Source organism: Engystomops pustulosus, chromosome 11, assembly GCF_040894005.1.
Source record: "Engystomops pustulosus chromosome 11, aEngPut4.maternal, whole genome shotgun sequence".
NCBI lineage: Eukaryota > Metazoa > Chordata > Amphibia > Anura > Leptodactylidae > Engystomops > Engystomops pustulosus.
Genome location: NC_092421.1, coordinates 5,257,812 through 5,275,276, shown reverse-complemented (window position 1 = coordinate 5,275,276; position 17,465 = coordinate 5,257,812). Strand labels below are relative to the sequence as shown.

The following is a 17,465-nucleotide window of genomic DNA, read 5'->3' as shown; positions in this document are numbered from 1 at the left end:
GCTGACCTTGGATTACCCACTGACTTCAATGTACAGAAAGTCACCGCTGACCTTGGATTACCCACTGACTTCAATGTACACAAAGTCACCGCTGACCTTGGATTACCCACTGACTTCAATGTACAGAAAGTCACCGCTGACCTTGGATTACCCACTGACTTCATTGTACAGAAAGTCACCGCTGACCTTGGATTACCCACTGACTTCAATGTACAGAAAGTCACCGCTGACCTTGGATTACCCACTGACTTCAATGTACAGAAAGTCACTGCTGACCTTGGATTACCCACTGACTTCATTGTACAGAAAGTCACCGCTGACCTTGGATTACCCACTGACTTCATTGTACAGAAAGTCACCGCTGACCTTGGATTACCCACTGACTTCATTGTACAGAAAGTCACCGCTGACCTTGGATTACCCACTGACTTCACTGTACAGAAAGTCACCGCTGACCTCGGATTACCCACTGACTTCAATGTACACAAAGTCACCGCTGACCTTGGATTACCCACTGACTTCATTGTACAGAAAGTCACCGCTGACCTTGGATTACCCACTGACTTCATTGTACAGAAAGTCACCGCTGACCTTGGATTACCCACTGACTTCAATGTACAGAAAGTCACTGCTGACCTTGGATTACCCACTGACTTCAATGTACAGAAAGTCACTGCTGACCTTGGATTACCCACTGACTTCATTGTACAGAAAGTCACCGCTGACCTCGGATTACCCACTGACTTCAATGTACACAAAGTCACCGCTGACCTTGGATTACCCACTGACTTCAATGTACAGAAAGTCACCGCTGACCTTGGATTACCCACTGACTTCAATGTACACAAAGTCACCGCTGACCTTGGATTACCCACTGACTTCAATGTACAGAAAGTCACCGCTGACCTTGGATTACCCACTGACTTCATTGTACAGAAAGTCACCGCTGACCTTGGATTACCCACTGACTTCAATGTACAGAAAGTCACCGCTGACCTTGGATTACCCACTGACTTCAATGTACAGAAAGTCACTGCTGACCTTGGATTACCCACTGACTTCATTGTACAGAAAGTCACCGCTGACCTTGGATTACCCACTGACTTCATTGTACAGAAAGTCACCGCTGACCTTGGATTACCCACTGACTTCATTGTACAGAAAGTCACCGCTGACCTTGGATTACCCACTGACTTCACTGTACAGAAAGTCACAGTAGGTTATTAATAGCAGTAAAATATCCTGCCCTATATCTTTCACTATCTGATAGGGGGAGGGAACCTGATGTGAAATTGGCCTTACAGGACCCTGTAGTCTCAACTCCTAGTACAGGGATTTACCAGCGTCCAGAGCTCTTTCTGTAACTAGGAGTCGTCTGTAAGTCAAGTATTGTGGTTTTTGGTTATAATGTTTCAAAATGAAGTTGAATACAACATTAATACTTTTGAAGCTGAAATTGTGACTTGCAGAAGTATCTGACCCCAATTCTTTAGTAATCACTGCCTAAATCTACGATAGGTGACCACAAAGGGTTCATTTAATTGTCTTGCAACTGTATAAATCCACAAAGATAATGACAAAGAAATGTTTATGTTATTTTACAATCTACCAGCGACACTTACTCAAAGATCCAGGCACTTCATCTTTTTATATATGTCATCCATTGCCTCCTTCCTTCTAAAATCAACATTTAGAATTATGCTAATGATCTAGAATGGCTTCGGGGTGCTACCAGAGACCCTCCATGCTGTAGCTTTATGACTGTTAGACCGTCTCATCTTCCCCTCGTGCTTCAGCACAAAGTGGGAGGGGGAAAGTGCTCCAGCTCAGCGTGGCAACCTATGACACGGCTGCACTGAGGGACTCTGGTAACACCCCCAGATGTCCTTCTGACTCATTAGCATAATTTTAAAAAGTTGATTTAAAGAGAAAGAAGGCTGTGAATGACAAATATAAGAAGATTACCACAGTCTGTCTGGATCTGTGAGTGTTCCCCATTTATCATGCTCGATTTCCTTTACAATGGATCTTATGTTCATCATTATTAAATTATTTCCCTGCTTTAAGAAGATAAGGCCCCTCGATCAATGCAAAGGTTCAAACAGTAACTAAACATTGGAAGTCATTTTTTAAATTCAGAAATTCATAGTTTAGGTGATAGTAAATAGTAACTTGGTAATAAATCTGAAAACAGAGAAAAGCAGGCAGATGCCTAGAGGGAGCCCGTCAGCAGAAACAAATCACAAATCAGCATATTGTCAAGCAGTGCGGTGGCATCATCCATAAAATCGGTTTTGAAGTGAGATGTAACATGGCTGTATAGAGTCATGGAGGTGGAGTGTTTAGCACTGAAGTCAAGCTCTCCCCTCCTTACAAATCCCTCATGTGATTGACATCCCATTGCCCCAGAACATAAATAAATGGCTCGCAAGAAGTCTTAATACAATAAATTTACATCTCACTTCAAAGTTGATTTTCTGGATGATGCCACCACCCCTGGTCCAGGAAAGAAACACAATCTGGAAGGGGTTAATGTGTTTGTCACCAAACTGGTGGTGGTTTATTAGGCCAATATCTGCTGACAGATTCCCTTTAACCCTTTCCATAACTGGGAAATGTTTCCCTTTATGATACATTAACCTCTTCTCAACATTGGACAGAGTAGTAGGGCATGTTGGGAGGAGACTTCCTGCATCAAAAGCGGAACCGGTACCAGGAGCTCCAGGTATAAGCTGGATATTACAGCGGGCGACCTCCTCCAACACTGATAATACAGATTGTGGGTGTTAACTCCCTAAATACCGCAGTCCAGTATGAGAGAGGTGACATATACGAGGGCGGTTCAATAAGTACCCGTGTTAGAAATGAATTTTTAAACATAGTCCCCTTTTAGAAAAATCCACTTCTCCCAACGTTCCTGCCATTTTTTTAACCCCTCCAAAAAATAGGATTTGTTGAACTCTCCAAAATATGCCTCTGCCTCGGAGATGACTTCCTCGTTTTGAGCTAAAATTTTTTTACCGCCAGCCGTTTCTTCATGTTTGGGAACAAGAAAAAAGTCGCAGGGAACCAGATCGGGTGAATTTGTGCAATTTGTGCAGTTTGGTGGTGACAAGGCGTTATCGTGGTGAAACAGCACCTCCTTCAATTTTTTGTCGAAGCAGTCCAATTTCTCACTGCAGTATTGTCCAGTGATCGTTCTTCCTTTTTCTAAAAAATCCATGAGGATGACGCCGTTCGCATCCCAAAAAAATCACCGCCATGACCTTTCCGGCCAATGGGACCGTCTTCGCCTTCTTTGGAGCAGATTCAGCAGGAGAAATCCATTGTTCTGATTGTTGCTTAGTTTCTGGTGTGTAACGAAGAATCCAGGTTTCATCAACGGTGGCAACTCGACGCAAAAACTCCTCGGATCTCGCTTAAATTGCTCAAAACTCTGCTTCAAAGTTACCAGCCGCATCCGCTTGTTGTCCCCTGTGAGCAATCGCGGCAGCCATCGAGCCGACAATGTTTTCATTGCCAACTTATCCTGAAAAATATGAATTGCCGTTCCGGTCGGCACACCCACGGCCTCTGCAACTTTGTGCACTTTCGTTTGTCGATCAGCGACATCATGTCGTGGACTTTTTGAATGATTTCCTCCGTAACCACGTCTTCCTGTTCGCTCCTCATCAAAAACGGATGTTCCCCCACATTTAAATTCGTTGAACCAATATCTAACTGTGGTCATAGATGGTGAAGTGTCCCCATAAACCACATCAAACTTTGCTTTCATCTCCTCACATTTTTTCCCATCCAAAAACAAAAAGCGAATTACCGAACGATACGGCTCTTTTTCCATCACGAAACACGTCAATGGCTGCCAAATCCAAACTAATCAATCAGCCTGCAATTTGTTTTGCCGTTGTATGATAGATGGCGGCACACGATGATAGCACCAGCTTCCCCCAGGAACACCCTCTGTCGTCAAACACGGGGACTTATTGAACCGCCCTCGTATTTCAATGGATATTTAAATACCACGGAGTCATAGAAGAGTTTTTATAGACTTCTGCAGAGAAAAAGGGTTATCTGAAAAACTAGACAAATGTAATGACATCATTGAATGTATTCAGCTACCGTTTAACTTCCTTGGCATCACTTGCGATGAAGAATCCAAGGGTTCCTTCTTTAATCTTCACATGGTTTCCTGGGTTGATTATAATCCTGAGGACAAATAAGATAGGAATGAAAACGTGCTCGGAACTTCTCCAGGAGTTCATTATGTATCCAGTCACTGGCAGAACATTCCCATTATCCCCTCCAGTTATGGCCTTGTACAAGGATAATAGACAATGGCTGAGATGTAACAGAGTGTAAGCAGCCACTTACAGTAACTATTGGGCTCACTTTCAGGGAAGCCTAAAAAAGCAGGATTGTTATTCCAAAATATCGAGAGAGAAAAAAAAAATCCCATGAACCTTAAAATCTATTCCACAGAACTGGGAACATTTACTCAAATTCTCAAAGTGAGATGTTTATTCCACCCACAGACGCCTGGAGTCAGGGGGATTGTATGGACCAAATATCAGCATGGAGCAAAATTATGGTATCATCTTATTTATAGATATAAAGAGGGTTCAGACTACAGCCAGCAGAAAATAATCAAAAATGTTTTATGTAACAATAGCTTATTATGGATCGTCTGTTGAGGGAGGGGTTAATGGAGCATTTATCTAAGTATTAATATAAGAAAACAGGAGCAGTAGTGAAAGCTGCGCATGGAGACGTCTCAGATTTTCTCTACTAAACTAAAAGTTGCCTCTTTGTTATAAATTCCAGGCTTGTATTTAAGACTTGCATGTGTTCTAATCTATGCAATGGTTTCACGGAGAAACAATTGGAAACATTTTAAAGATCTTGTTGTGATTGGACCACACTGAAAATACAGGCGGTCCCCTACTTAAATGAAACCTACCATTTGATTTGCTGCGTTATGAAGCAAACGTACCCTGAGACTGCTGTAGCTACACTGATGCAGGATCATATCTTGGTTAATCCCTGAGCTGAGTGGTTTTGCTGATAAAACAGATATAACATTCAAGACCTTGGGAAAGCTGGGTCAGCATGGCTGCCTCGATCAACGCTGAACTTGTAATTTCAAATGGAGGTTAGTCAAGACATGACTAATCAACCTGAGCTGGATCACTCATACACAGCAGCTGGGGGATGGTGCAGCAATTGATTATTCTGTCTGGCAGGGAGAACAGTGATTGCATCATCTTCTCCTGCAGAGAGAAACTCACAGGCTAGGAGAAGCGCGGAAGCAAGCGCAGGAGCAGCGATAGGAGGGGCAGAGCTTCATTATCATAATGTTATGTCTGTTTTATCAGCAAAACCACTCAGCTCAGGGATTAACCAAGATATGATCCTGCATCAGTGTAGCTACAGCATTCTCAAGGTATGTTTGCTTCATAATGCATCAAATCAAATGGTAGGTTACCTTTAAGGACACCCAACTTACAGACGACCACTAGTTAAAGATGGGCCCCTCTTTCCAATCAAACCATGGCCCTGCAGGGGTTAGAATACTTATTATAGGGCTTGGTGTCAATGGCAAGACCCTACAGGGGTTAGATTACTTATTATGGGGCTTGGTGCCAATGGCAAGACCCTACAAGGGTTAGAATACTTATTATAGGGCTTGGTGCCAATGGCAAGACCCTACAGGGGTTAGAATACTTATTATGGGGCTTGGTGTCAATGTCATGACCCTACAGGGTTAGAATACTTATTATGGGGCTTGGTGTCAATGTCATGGCCCTACAGGGGTTAGATTACTTATTATAGGGATTGGTGCCAGTGGCAAGACCCTACAAGGGTTAGAATACTTATTATAGGGCTTGGTGCCAATGGCAAGACCCTACAGGGGTTAGAATACTTATTATAGGGCTTGGTGTCAATGTCATGACCCTACAGGGTTAGATTACTTATTATAGGGCTTGGTGTCAATGTCATGGCCCTACATGGGTTAGAATACTTATTATGGGGCTTGGTGTCAATGTCATGACCCTACAGGGGTTAGATTACTTATTATGGGGCTTGGTGTCAATGTCATGGCCCTACAGGGGTTAGAATACTTATTATAGGGCTTGGTGTCAATGTCATGACCCTACAGGGTTAGAATACTTATTATAGGGCTTGGTGTCAATGTCATGACCCTACAGGGGTTAGATTACTTATTATGGGGCTTGGTGTCAATGTCATGGCCCTACAGGGGTTAGAATACTTATTATGGGGCTTGGTGTCAATGTCATGGCCCTACAGGGGTTAGAATACTTATTATGGGGCTTGGTGTCAATGTCATGGCCCTACAGGGGTTAGATTACATATTATAGAGCTTGATGTCAATGGCAAGACCCTACAAGGGTTAGAATACTTATTATGGGGCTTGGTGTCAATGTCATGGCCCTACAGGGGTAAGAATACTTATTATAGGGCTTGGTGTCAATGTCATGGCCCTACAGGGGTTAGAATACTTATTATGGGGCTTGGTGTCAATGTATGATTGGCTGACAAATCCAAAAACATAAGTATAAGCTCCATTGCATTTCACTGCTGCCCTGTTTTCAAAGCAAAACAGAATTTACTCCTTTTCACCTTGTTTAAAAAAGAAAAATCAAAAAAGCCTCAGACACTGTCATGGCGGAATATGGCTTCGCTTTCCTTAAGAAAAAATGGACTTTTGTGCCAGTTAAAGGTTACGTTCCATCTCCCTTCCTCCATTTACAATATACAGGATATGATTACCGCGGACTGATTCATTATGGTTAACAATATACTGCTATATGGACAGAAGCAACAGCCCGTACCGGACCCCTGCCTCGTAAACTGAAAGGGGAAATGGTACAGGACAGCTAGTAATCAGTTGTGATTCCTCACAAGTCGTCTCTATATAAATTGGCTGCACAATAGGGGGCTGACTGACAACACAGATTTTCTGACCTACTGTAGATGAACCTTTTTAGATACCGATGTGTGTCCCTTGGCAAGTCTGTCTTAAGAACATTATAAGGATACTCTGTTGTAGAAAATAGAAGCTTATCCATGAACAACAAAGCACATTTCATGATCATGCTTCAGACAATCCAGAGTGTGCAGAAAAATTTCATGCCATCCATTTCCACAAGGGAAAAAAAAAGTTCTGCGACGTGTCCCCTCCTGTCCGTGGCACTGAGCTACACCAAACAAGGCGCTGTCTGTCTGGATGTTGCATCTACTTGACAAAAAGCTACGGGAGATCCTGGCAGATGATAAATGGCCTCTCTCGTTTCTTGAAGTTTTGATAGATCTTTCAGGTCCAATGGGAGAACCAGCTATTTAAATCACAGTTCATCGTTTGAGTCTTAAGATAAATGGGCCTGACAATTTTTCACCGAGGCAAGGTAATCCTACATCTTCCCTGGGAGGCTCATTAAGATGGTGGAGGACAATTTACAAAGTGCCAGCGCTGTCTGAACCAATACACGGGTTTCATTTACATCTCGTAAGCAAACAATCCAAGGACGATTCCACGGGACGTGGTCCTGCCATCAGACTGACGTATAAGTCAGACACGGCCCTACATGAAGACCAGGAAACTGGGGGACTAAACTAATTTGGATTAATGGTTTAGAGTCTTTAAACCTTTTACTATATTTCTCCTATAAAACCCAGATAAGCAGATGGGAGAAAGGAGGGGAGGGGCAGTATGGAGAAATCTTTTTTTGGAGAAATTCATGCAAAACTGAGCAAACACAAAATAAAACGCTGATGTTATGATCTAGTTATACTGTACCATTGTCCCCATGCAGTAAGGCCAGGTGTATAATGTTATAGGCAACCAGCGGCATACGTTGATGCATACTGTGCTTGCAACCCGTATCCAGCCCAATGTTACAAAAAAATAAAAATGAATAGAGCAATGAAGGGATTTATTGGGTTACCCCTTTGCCGGCTAACGAAAGGCATTTTATAAACAACCCAATAGATATATTTATATTGTTTAAATTTTTTTGCAAATAAGCCAAACTACATTTGTCATGCATGCGATCAATGCAAGCCGGAGCAAAAATGTTGCATTCTGAAAGTAGGATATCGCAACATTAGTTTCCCCAGTAGAAGCTTCCTGAATCTGCAAATGATGCAACGCATGCAAAGAATTGCCGAATGCATGACTGCACGACTAAGGATTACCGTAAAATCTATTTTATTTTTGGAAAAACTGTGAAAAACACCCATAATCTGGGTCCGAATTATTTTGATGGTGGGCAAAATCATTAAAATGGGGGCAGAGTTGGCCAATTAGGGTATTTTTTTTCTGTAAGTAGCATTCCTTACCTTGCCAGGGTCTCAGCACTGAAATCACTACTGAAGTAGCAGCAGGAAGTGGCACGTGGCTTGTGGTGTAACCACGGCAGAAAGTGCCAGGGCTCAGCCATATGGAGGAGATACTTTTGGAAACAATTCTTAAATCAATGACCATCTTAAAATTGTATCCAAAATACTCTATGTAAATCAAGGCAAACTGTTCATTGTATTCAGTCTAGTTTATAAATATGTTCTTGATTAATTTTGCTCTCGCATCAATTAGGGCATCAAACTCGGAAAAAATATGATATGTGCAATAAACTACACCAGCCGTGGTAATTTATGGAAAACCCATTGACTAGTGATGAGAACAAGATGACTACTGATTATGCCCCATGTTTATACATCAGTACCAGGGCCAGGACCAGGGGTAGGCGGGGGTAAGTGATCACCTAGGGCACCACACTTGCCTTCTACCCTTGTGGGTGCTGTGTTGGCTCTCTATAGCAATCAGCAATATGTGTGTCTTTAAGACGCATATACCACTGTTTACTGGACGCTGTTACCGCTGCTTCCACCCTCTGTGTGACCCAGATGGCAAAGGTATCATTGCGAAGGCAATGGCATCGTCTGGGTGATAGAGAGGCATCTGCCAGCACCTGAGAGAATAACCCAGGAGCGAGGCGCAGGCTGTATGCAGCGCAGGTGGGGAAGGATTAATTTTTTCATTTTTTTGCTGTGCTACATGTCTAATGGGGGCATGGGCTTGCTATATACTTGAGACTTATACTTATATACTGGGGGCTTGTACGGGTATGGGCTAAGTATATACGAACATCATGTGCTGGCATGGGCTACCTATATACTGGGTGCATGTGCTGGACTGCATATCTAAATCAATGAGTAGGTGCTGGTATTAAATATTAATGTGGGGGGAACTATTTACAATATACTGAGGAGTTGCAGTGTATTATCTGTATATGCAGGGGGAACATTTTTTGGGGATGGAGTATGGAGATGTTCTCCAGAGCCAAAAGTCATCAGGGTAGCAAAAAAGTAAATGCCTGATGGAGAAGGATTTCCAACAATGACTACACTGCCAGGAAGACTGATGTGATGCCAACACAGAAGTAGAAGTAAACAGCTGCAACTTAATGAGAACAGTAAGTGATGCCTGTGTCTGAGCTGCAGTCCAGATGTCTAGTAAATTTAATTCTGGTATACATTTACCTGAGGTTATTTACTGCTGATATACCGTATATACTCGTGTATAAGCCGACCCGAGTATAAGCCGAGGCCCCTAATTTTACCACAAAATGCTGGGAAAACCTATTGACTCGAGTATAAGCCGAGGGTGGGAAATGCATTGGTCACAGCCTCCCCAGTATATAGCCAGCCAGCCCCTACCCCAGTGTATATAGCCAGCCAGCCCCTGCCCCAGTGTATATAGCCAGCCAGCCCCTGCCCCAGTGTATATAGCCAGCCAGCCCCTGCCCCAGTGTATATAGCCAGCCAGCCCCTGCCCCAGTTTATATAGCCTGCCAGACCCTGCCCCAGTGTATATAGCCTGCCAGACCCTACCCCAGTGTATATAGCCTGCCAGACCCTGCCCCAGTGTATATAGCCTGCCAGACCCTGCCCCAGTGTATATAGCCTGCCAGACCCTGCCCCAGTGTATATAGCCTGCCAGACCCTGCCGGACAGATTGCACAGAAGATATACAGGGGTCGCCGGAAAGGTGAGTTTAGATTTATTTATTTTTTGACTCGAGTATAAGCCGAGTTTGGGGTTTTCAGCACATTTTTTGTGCTGAAAAACTAGGCTTATACTCGAGTATATAAGGTATATTTATGTTTGCAGTTTATTCATTTCTGGTAAATATTTACATGTGTGGCCTGGTCATTAGAATCTAGGTGTTTGGTGTATTCCCTGCTGAAACTTATGTATGTGTTTACTACATTCATTGCCGGTATATAATTATATTTCAGGAGCTTTATTTACTTTGACCTATTTTTACTGGAGGGACATATTTTTCTATTTGCGCTATATTTATTAGTATAGTTACAGCCTTATTGTAGATGATCCTCTTAAGATTTTTTAATTAGGAATGGGATCCGTTTCATTTGTACCTCTCAGGATAGGCCCTGTTTTGGAGCAGGGGGTGGTGGGGGTTGCACAAATTTGCTTGTCTGCATTGGGCACCAAAATGTCTAGTTCCAGCTCTGATCAGTACAATTTAATTTTCAGTGGAAAGAGAAAATTTGTCTGAAGCACTAGGCAAGGCAGGAATGGGCAGTTTTAGTATGTGTTTGGAGGCTTTACATCAGATGGTGTCAGTAAACCCATTTTTCTTGTGAGAAAAGCCACCGTCAGAGGCATTTATCTTCTATACCCGTTTCAACATGTGCTGGATCTTGGCTGAGCAAGTAGTAGGCCATTGAAGTAGTAGGAGTGCCCCACCTGGTCGCAGTATCTTTTGCTAGATTTGCAGCCATGGCTGCCTGGCTCCTATGGAGGGGGAGGGGTGGGGAGCGATCCCGCTCTTCTAGCTTTGAGCCTATGTTAAACTTACTTTCAGAATGCAACATAAATTGCTGACCATATATAACATTACACTTTTGTATTGCCCATGCTTTACCAAACACAAGGCAGTCCGTGGCTCCTTTAGCCAGCAGTTTTCTTGGCACTCCACAGAAACAAATCATGCAGACACAAAATAAGAAAAGCATCTAAAAAGACAGCAAGACCGGCCATAATGCAACTCCCTGTGTTGCAATAACTTCTCTGCAGTTCTCAAACTTGCAGGAAGCTGTCTTGTGGAGAATCCCAAACCACACCCAAAGGAAAAGGACAGACAGATGTCGGATGAATTCTGATAAAACACTGCACACAGACAAGACAAACCGCGGAGATGGGCAGGGGAATTGCTCGCTCAAGGGAACATCAAGCTGATGGCAAACAGTTCAAGTTCAGGAAAAAGGTTTAATAATGAGAAGATGAAGCTTTTTGGAGAGTGAACCTTAAGAAAGGAATCCGAGAAGAAAAATAATGTCCATGTTTTCCAGAACCACCATGAACAACCATGAAGTGGACTTCTTTCTTTTCAAGGGATAATAATAAAAGTCTTGGGAGAAGCCCTTGATAGTGGTATATAAAGATAACACCGCACCACTTATAGAGTCATGGCAAGAACATCCTTTGAGTAAATTCTTAAAAATTACTCAATAAAATACAAAAAATATAAAAAGATTTTTTTTTTTTTAAATAAATTTCAATAAATTTGCAATAAAACAATCATAAAAAAATGATGTTGGTTGTATCAACTAATACTTATATCATGCAAAAATTTTGCCACAATAACTGTTGGAGAAGAGATGTTATTATTATTATTGTTGGATAATACAGGAACGCATTGATTTTCAGCAGTCCAACAGGTGTATCCTAAGTAATGAGATGTGTCTGTGGATAATGCAATGTTATCGCCCTTATTAAGACAAGAATTACCGTTGCATCGAATAGAAATAGTAGAAAATAGTAGTAGCAGAAAATAGTAAAAATAGTAGTAGCAGAAAATAGTAGCAAAAATTTGTATATCCAGGACAGTCAGTAAGTTGTTTGTATCCAGGACTAGTATATCAGTAAAACTATACTATACAAACACATTGGGGCAAATTTACTTACCCGGCCCATTCGCGATCCAGCGGCGCGTTCTCTGCTCTGGATTCGGGTCCGGCCGGGATTTATGAAGGTAGTTCTTCCGCCGTCCACCAGGTGGCGCTGCTGCGCTGAAAAGCATCTCATCGCGCCGGAATGCACCACCTCGGACCAGGTGAAGGTAAGCGCTCCCCAAGCGACACTTTTTCGGTTTTTAAATGCGGCGGTTTTTCCGAATACGTCGGGTTTTCGTTCGGCCACGCCCCCCGATTTCCGTCACGCGCATGCCGGCGCCTATGCGCCACAATCCCGGGGCAATTCAGGTACAATCGACGCAAATCGGAAATATTCGGGTAACACGTCGGGAAAACGCGAATCGGGCCCTTAGTAAATGACCCCCATTGTTCTTACTGACTGTCCTGGATATACTAATTTTTGCTACTATTTTCTGCTACTACTATTTTTACTATTTTTGCTACTATTATTTTCTACTATTTCTATTCGATGCATCGGTAATTCTTGTCTTAATAAGGGCGATAACATTGCATTATCCACAGACACATCTCATTACTTAGAATACACCTGTTGGACAGCTGAAAATCAATGCGTTCCTGTATTATCCAACAATAATAATAATAACATCTCTTCTCCAACAGTTAGGCCCCTTCTACACTCGCGAGTGTGATGCAATGAACTCGAATGCTAGAAACCAGAACGGAACTCAGCATGTCAGTTCAGTTCCGGTTCGCAGCGTTCGGGTTGTGGGATCCGGGCAGCACGCGTTGCGAGTGTGATGCGAGTTTATTGTTGAAGATCACGTCAGAGTCTGATCAGGGGGCGATCGGGGTTTGGACAGTGAAAAACTGACATTTTCCATCAGAGTGCAATCAGTTTTCAGTCTGAGTTTCTTCAGTGTCTCAGTTTTTCACGCGCGTTTTCAATGCATTTTTCACGTGCAGATAACGCAGCTGAAAAGGACTCAGGACTGAGCTGTGTCTTTTCTATGGCAATTGATGCGTGAAAAACATCTTGCCTGTGTCTCAGTGCGATGCGTTTTTGATGCATCTCCATAGACTTGTATGGTGCGTTTTTCAAGCGTGAGATTTAAACACGCGTTAAAAAAAACTTGCGTGTGTGCGTGAAAAAAAAATGCAAGTCAGAATAAGGCCATTTATTACAATGGGTCAGAGTGTGATGCAAGTTCTGCGCGTCAAAAGCACCCGCAGGACATGCGCTTGAAAAACACAAGTGTAGAAGGGGCCTTATTGTGGCAAAATTTTGCATGATATAGGTATTAGTTGATACAACCTGATACAACCAGATAAAACAATGATTGATACAATCATTTTGTTTATGCTTGATTTATTGAAAATGTATAAAAAATTTTAAAATTTTTTTGTATTTTATTGAGTAATTTTTAAGAATTTTCTGTATAATAAAAAGGATGATTTTGCCCGGACTCTATAAGTGGTGCGGTGTTATCTTTAACCAGTAGATACCCTGGTACGAACATCGGCACACGTGGTAATTGCTCATTACGGTCGCGCCTTCCATATCTATCTATGGTATAAAATAAGTAACTGCTGGATATTGGAGAACAAATATATCACTACTACAACTTGTGAATCAGTCACCACAGAGTAGATGCATTATACTACTTGGTCACGTGGAAAGGACAGTACAGCAATGGCAAACACAAGTCTTAGGGACTTGCAATCACAATGGAGTAGATAGACACCAAGGGATGGATATAGTACGTACATCTAAGTATCTATGTAGGCGTTAAGGCGCTAATAAATTCTGCCAGCACTAGATGTGTGGGTATCATCCTCACCCAGAGAAAAGATGGCTGTACCATCATCATAGTCAGCGATTCCTTTGGCTACCTGCACACAATGAATGCAGTTATATGTGTCGTAATCGCCATTCTATCCAATCGTTGTTGGCATCCAGTGTGTCACCAGCGGCTGAGCCTGGGACGCACAGACGGGCAGGAATAAGAGCTGCTCTATCTTCTGCTTCTGGGGCAGTCAGTTCATGCATGGGTCTGCGGAATCCACAGCCGTGTGCATGCGCCCATGTGTAGTGAATAGAAACTTGTGGTAGAGTCATCTAACAAAATGGGTAGTCCTTAATTCCCTTAAGTCCTTAAGCTGCATTCACTCCTCCTACGGCCAGGCGGTCATATGTGATGGAGAGGAGGAGGGGTGACCCCTCTCCTTAGAAATGCCCGGCATGTCCTATCTTTTTCCCGTGTACGGAGCGGTAGGGTGCCACACGTGTGCAACACCATATCGCTCCGTGCAGCCAGTGGCGTCTCTGGGGGGCGTATGTACAGCCGCAAGCTTGCAGCCCTACATACCCCCATACAGTAGTGTAAATGCAGCCAAAAACAGTGAGACTATAGAACTGACTAATCCATTGGTCAGTTTTGGGGGGATTTTTTCATCTGCAAATAAACTAATGGTTTAGGTTTAAAAAAAAAACGGACTGCATACAAGGGCTCCCACACACTAAGCCTACTTTCACACGGCCCCGTATGGGGGTCGTATATATATATGTCCCCCATAGAGGGCAATGGGCACACGGCGCTGTACGGGAGCGATATGGTACAGCACAAGTGTGGCACCATACCGTTCCGTACCCGGGAAAGAGATAGAACATGTCCTAACTTTCCCCATAATACACCGCCGTGCGCCATATATCGCTACTCCGGGGGCTGACGTGTGCCCACCGTGCTGCAGTATAGCGGGCACACCGTCATGTGAATGTAGCCTAACATGGTCATCACGAACCGACCAAATCTAGCACATGGACAGATTCATTTCTATGGGCTCATGCACATGGCTGTGGTTTCCATAGTCAACTGCAAAACAGAGAAGGTCCTATTCTTCCCCGCGTTGGTTGTTAGGATGTTAGGACAGTCTAATGAGCAGACTTCATGGATAACAGATCTAAGAAGATAACCACAGTCCCGGTGCCTGGATCTATAAGTCCCTGCTTTATCATGATGGACCTTGATAGCAGATTCCCTTTAAAGCTGATCTGTCACTGCTTATTTTAGTAAATAATTATTCTAATGAAATGATACTTTATGCTAAGACCATCTCCAAGAATAAATACTATTTCACGCTGTGTGTGGACCTTATGACTGAGAAATGGCATCAATGAGCTTCTTATGTGTATTTATAAATCTCTAAGACAATAACAGCAGAAATCAGGAAACGCTCCAATAGACAGAAGAGAAAAGAACCTGAGCATCAAACAGGAAAACAATAAACTACATGTCATTTTTAAAGACTTGTTTAAAGGACAATCTAACACTGATTTAAATCTGTATTCGCCTCTGATGCTGCTGCGTAGCTTCCGGCAGGGGACATACAGGTTTATTAGCAGCTATGATTCAGTAGTTTGGTTGAAATTTACTTTAATGTTTATGTAAATGAAGTGGAAAGGCTCTGGGGGGGGGCGGTCTCTGGGGCTCTTACACGCCCCCCTGAGCACTTCTGTTCCCTTCCACTTCATTTACATAAAGACTGAAGTTCATTTTAAACCACACCACAAGAGCGCTGCGTGTAATAAACCTAGATCTGTTATATAATTTTGTATTGTATATTTTATTGTTTTAGTTTTATGTATTTGGGGTAGCATTGTTATCCATATATACTGTATTCTATTTTATATACTGCGCCTCCCAAGTGTTGTTGTTTGTGTTTATAGAGTACAATGCTCTTTTGCAGTCTATACAACCAAAGCTTTCCAAGCTAAAACTATTGATAACAAATCTATTCACAATATCTGGCACCTCTACAGATCAGCTGCTCTCATCTGCTGAGAAACAGAGAATGATTTAAAGGGGTTGTCCGATCTTTAAAAAACTATAAACTTGACCTGGAGTGGCTGTAAAAACAGAAAAACGTGTATTCCTCCCTCCTCCGGCACTCACGTTGTCCCATGACGTTGTGCTGCTGTTGGTTGTGCTCCTGTCCGACTACTTCTGCTCATCTGTTACTGCACTGAATATAATGCTGTATCGGGTGAACGGAAGTAGTCGGATGGAGGTGTCTGACGGGGGCACGGCACTGACAGGGGGCGTCATGGGACAACAGGAGCTCCGGAGAAGATAAGTATTCGTTTTTTCAGCTTTTACAGCCCAGGCCCAGAATAAAGTTTTTTTTTAAAGGCTGGACAACCCCTTTTAGAAGAAAACCTCTTCATTCTCAGTATAGTGGTCAGACCAGGCTACTGCAAATCCAATGTTCATCACTGGTGTCATAACCCAGCAATCTGATATCAATGTTTTAAGCCCATGAAACACCTTTAAAGGAAACCTACCACCACGTATCTACCTACAAAGGTAGATGGGGTGGTAGGTGGATCTATTGGACGTGAGGATAGACCTTTTAAGTGCTAATCCTCATGTCCCCACAATCTTTTAATAAGTTTTATTTCCCTAATATGCAGATTTACTAAAGCGGCTACTGGGGTTGGAGTAGCCGGAGCTGAGGCTACACGGTGCGGCTACTCCACGCCCCAGTATCCACTTTGATCCTCCTACCAGATGTCTTCGATGTGCAGCTCCTCATAGCTGCACGCCCTCATCCGCGAAGCCTGCCATCTGACCACGTCTGCGCTGTCACTGCCCGAAGCCGGAGATACTACGCATGTGCAGACTGCAGGCTTCGTGGACAGGGGCACGTAGCTATGAGGAGCTGCACGCCAAAGACATCTAGTAGGAGGATCAAAGAGGCTACAGGGTGTGGAGTATCTGCACCGTGTAGCCTCAGCTCCGTCTACTCCCCGCCCCAGTAGCCGCTCTAGTAAATCTGCATATTAGGGAAATAAAAGTTATAAAAAGATTGCGGGACGTGAGGATTTGCCCTTAAAAGGTCTATCCTCACGTCCTATAGATCCATCTACCACCAGATCTACCTTTGTAGGTAGATCCGTGGTGGTAGGTTTCCTTTGAGACTCATACTACATGTAACTTTGCTCAGGTAAAAACCATGGAGAAGTACAAACCGAGGGACAATAGGGCCAGGTAAGTATCAATGAACCGGTTATGTAAACTGAATATATCCTTATGCCATAGATAAATGTTATTGTTTGCAAAGAACAAAACATATTTAATAACTTGATATGCTGCATTCATAACTAACAGGACAACCTCAGATTCTACAAATGACACGTGGAATCACAACTTCAGAGGGGGATTATTATGAAGATTAAAGGGGTTGTCTGGGATGTAAAAAACAAATGCCCCTTTCCCCCTATGGGCTCTTTCTGGTGCTGTAGTTCATCCCCATTAAAGGGAACCTACCACCATAGATCTACCTATAAAGGTAGATCGGGAGGTAGGTGACTCTATTGGACGTGAGGATAGACCTTTTAAGGGCAAATCCTCACGTCCCCTGTATCTCTTGCAAACTTTTATTGTGCTAATATGCTAATTATCTAAAGAAGCTACTGGGGCGTGGAGTAGG

The 17,465-nt window shown here is 43.0% G+C and overlaps 1 protein-coding gene across 26 annotated transcripts in view; it reads right to left on the bottom strand.

Moving 5' to 3' along the window:
- KCNMA1 (potassium calcium-activated channel subfamily M alpha 1) overlaps positions 1–17,465 on the bottom strand; it is a 382,597-nt gene that overhangs the window by 112,801 nt on the left and 252,331 nt on the right. For all 26 annotated transcript variants that reach the window (XM_072130535.1, XM_072130534.1, XM_072130537.1 and 23 more), the window contains one exon: positions 4,120–4,206. In XM_072130535.1, the coding sequence (XP_071986636.1) occupies positions 4,120–4,206 (87 nt within the window). The remainder of the gene's footprint in view (positions 1–4,119; positions 4,207–17,465) is intronic.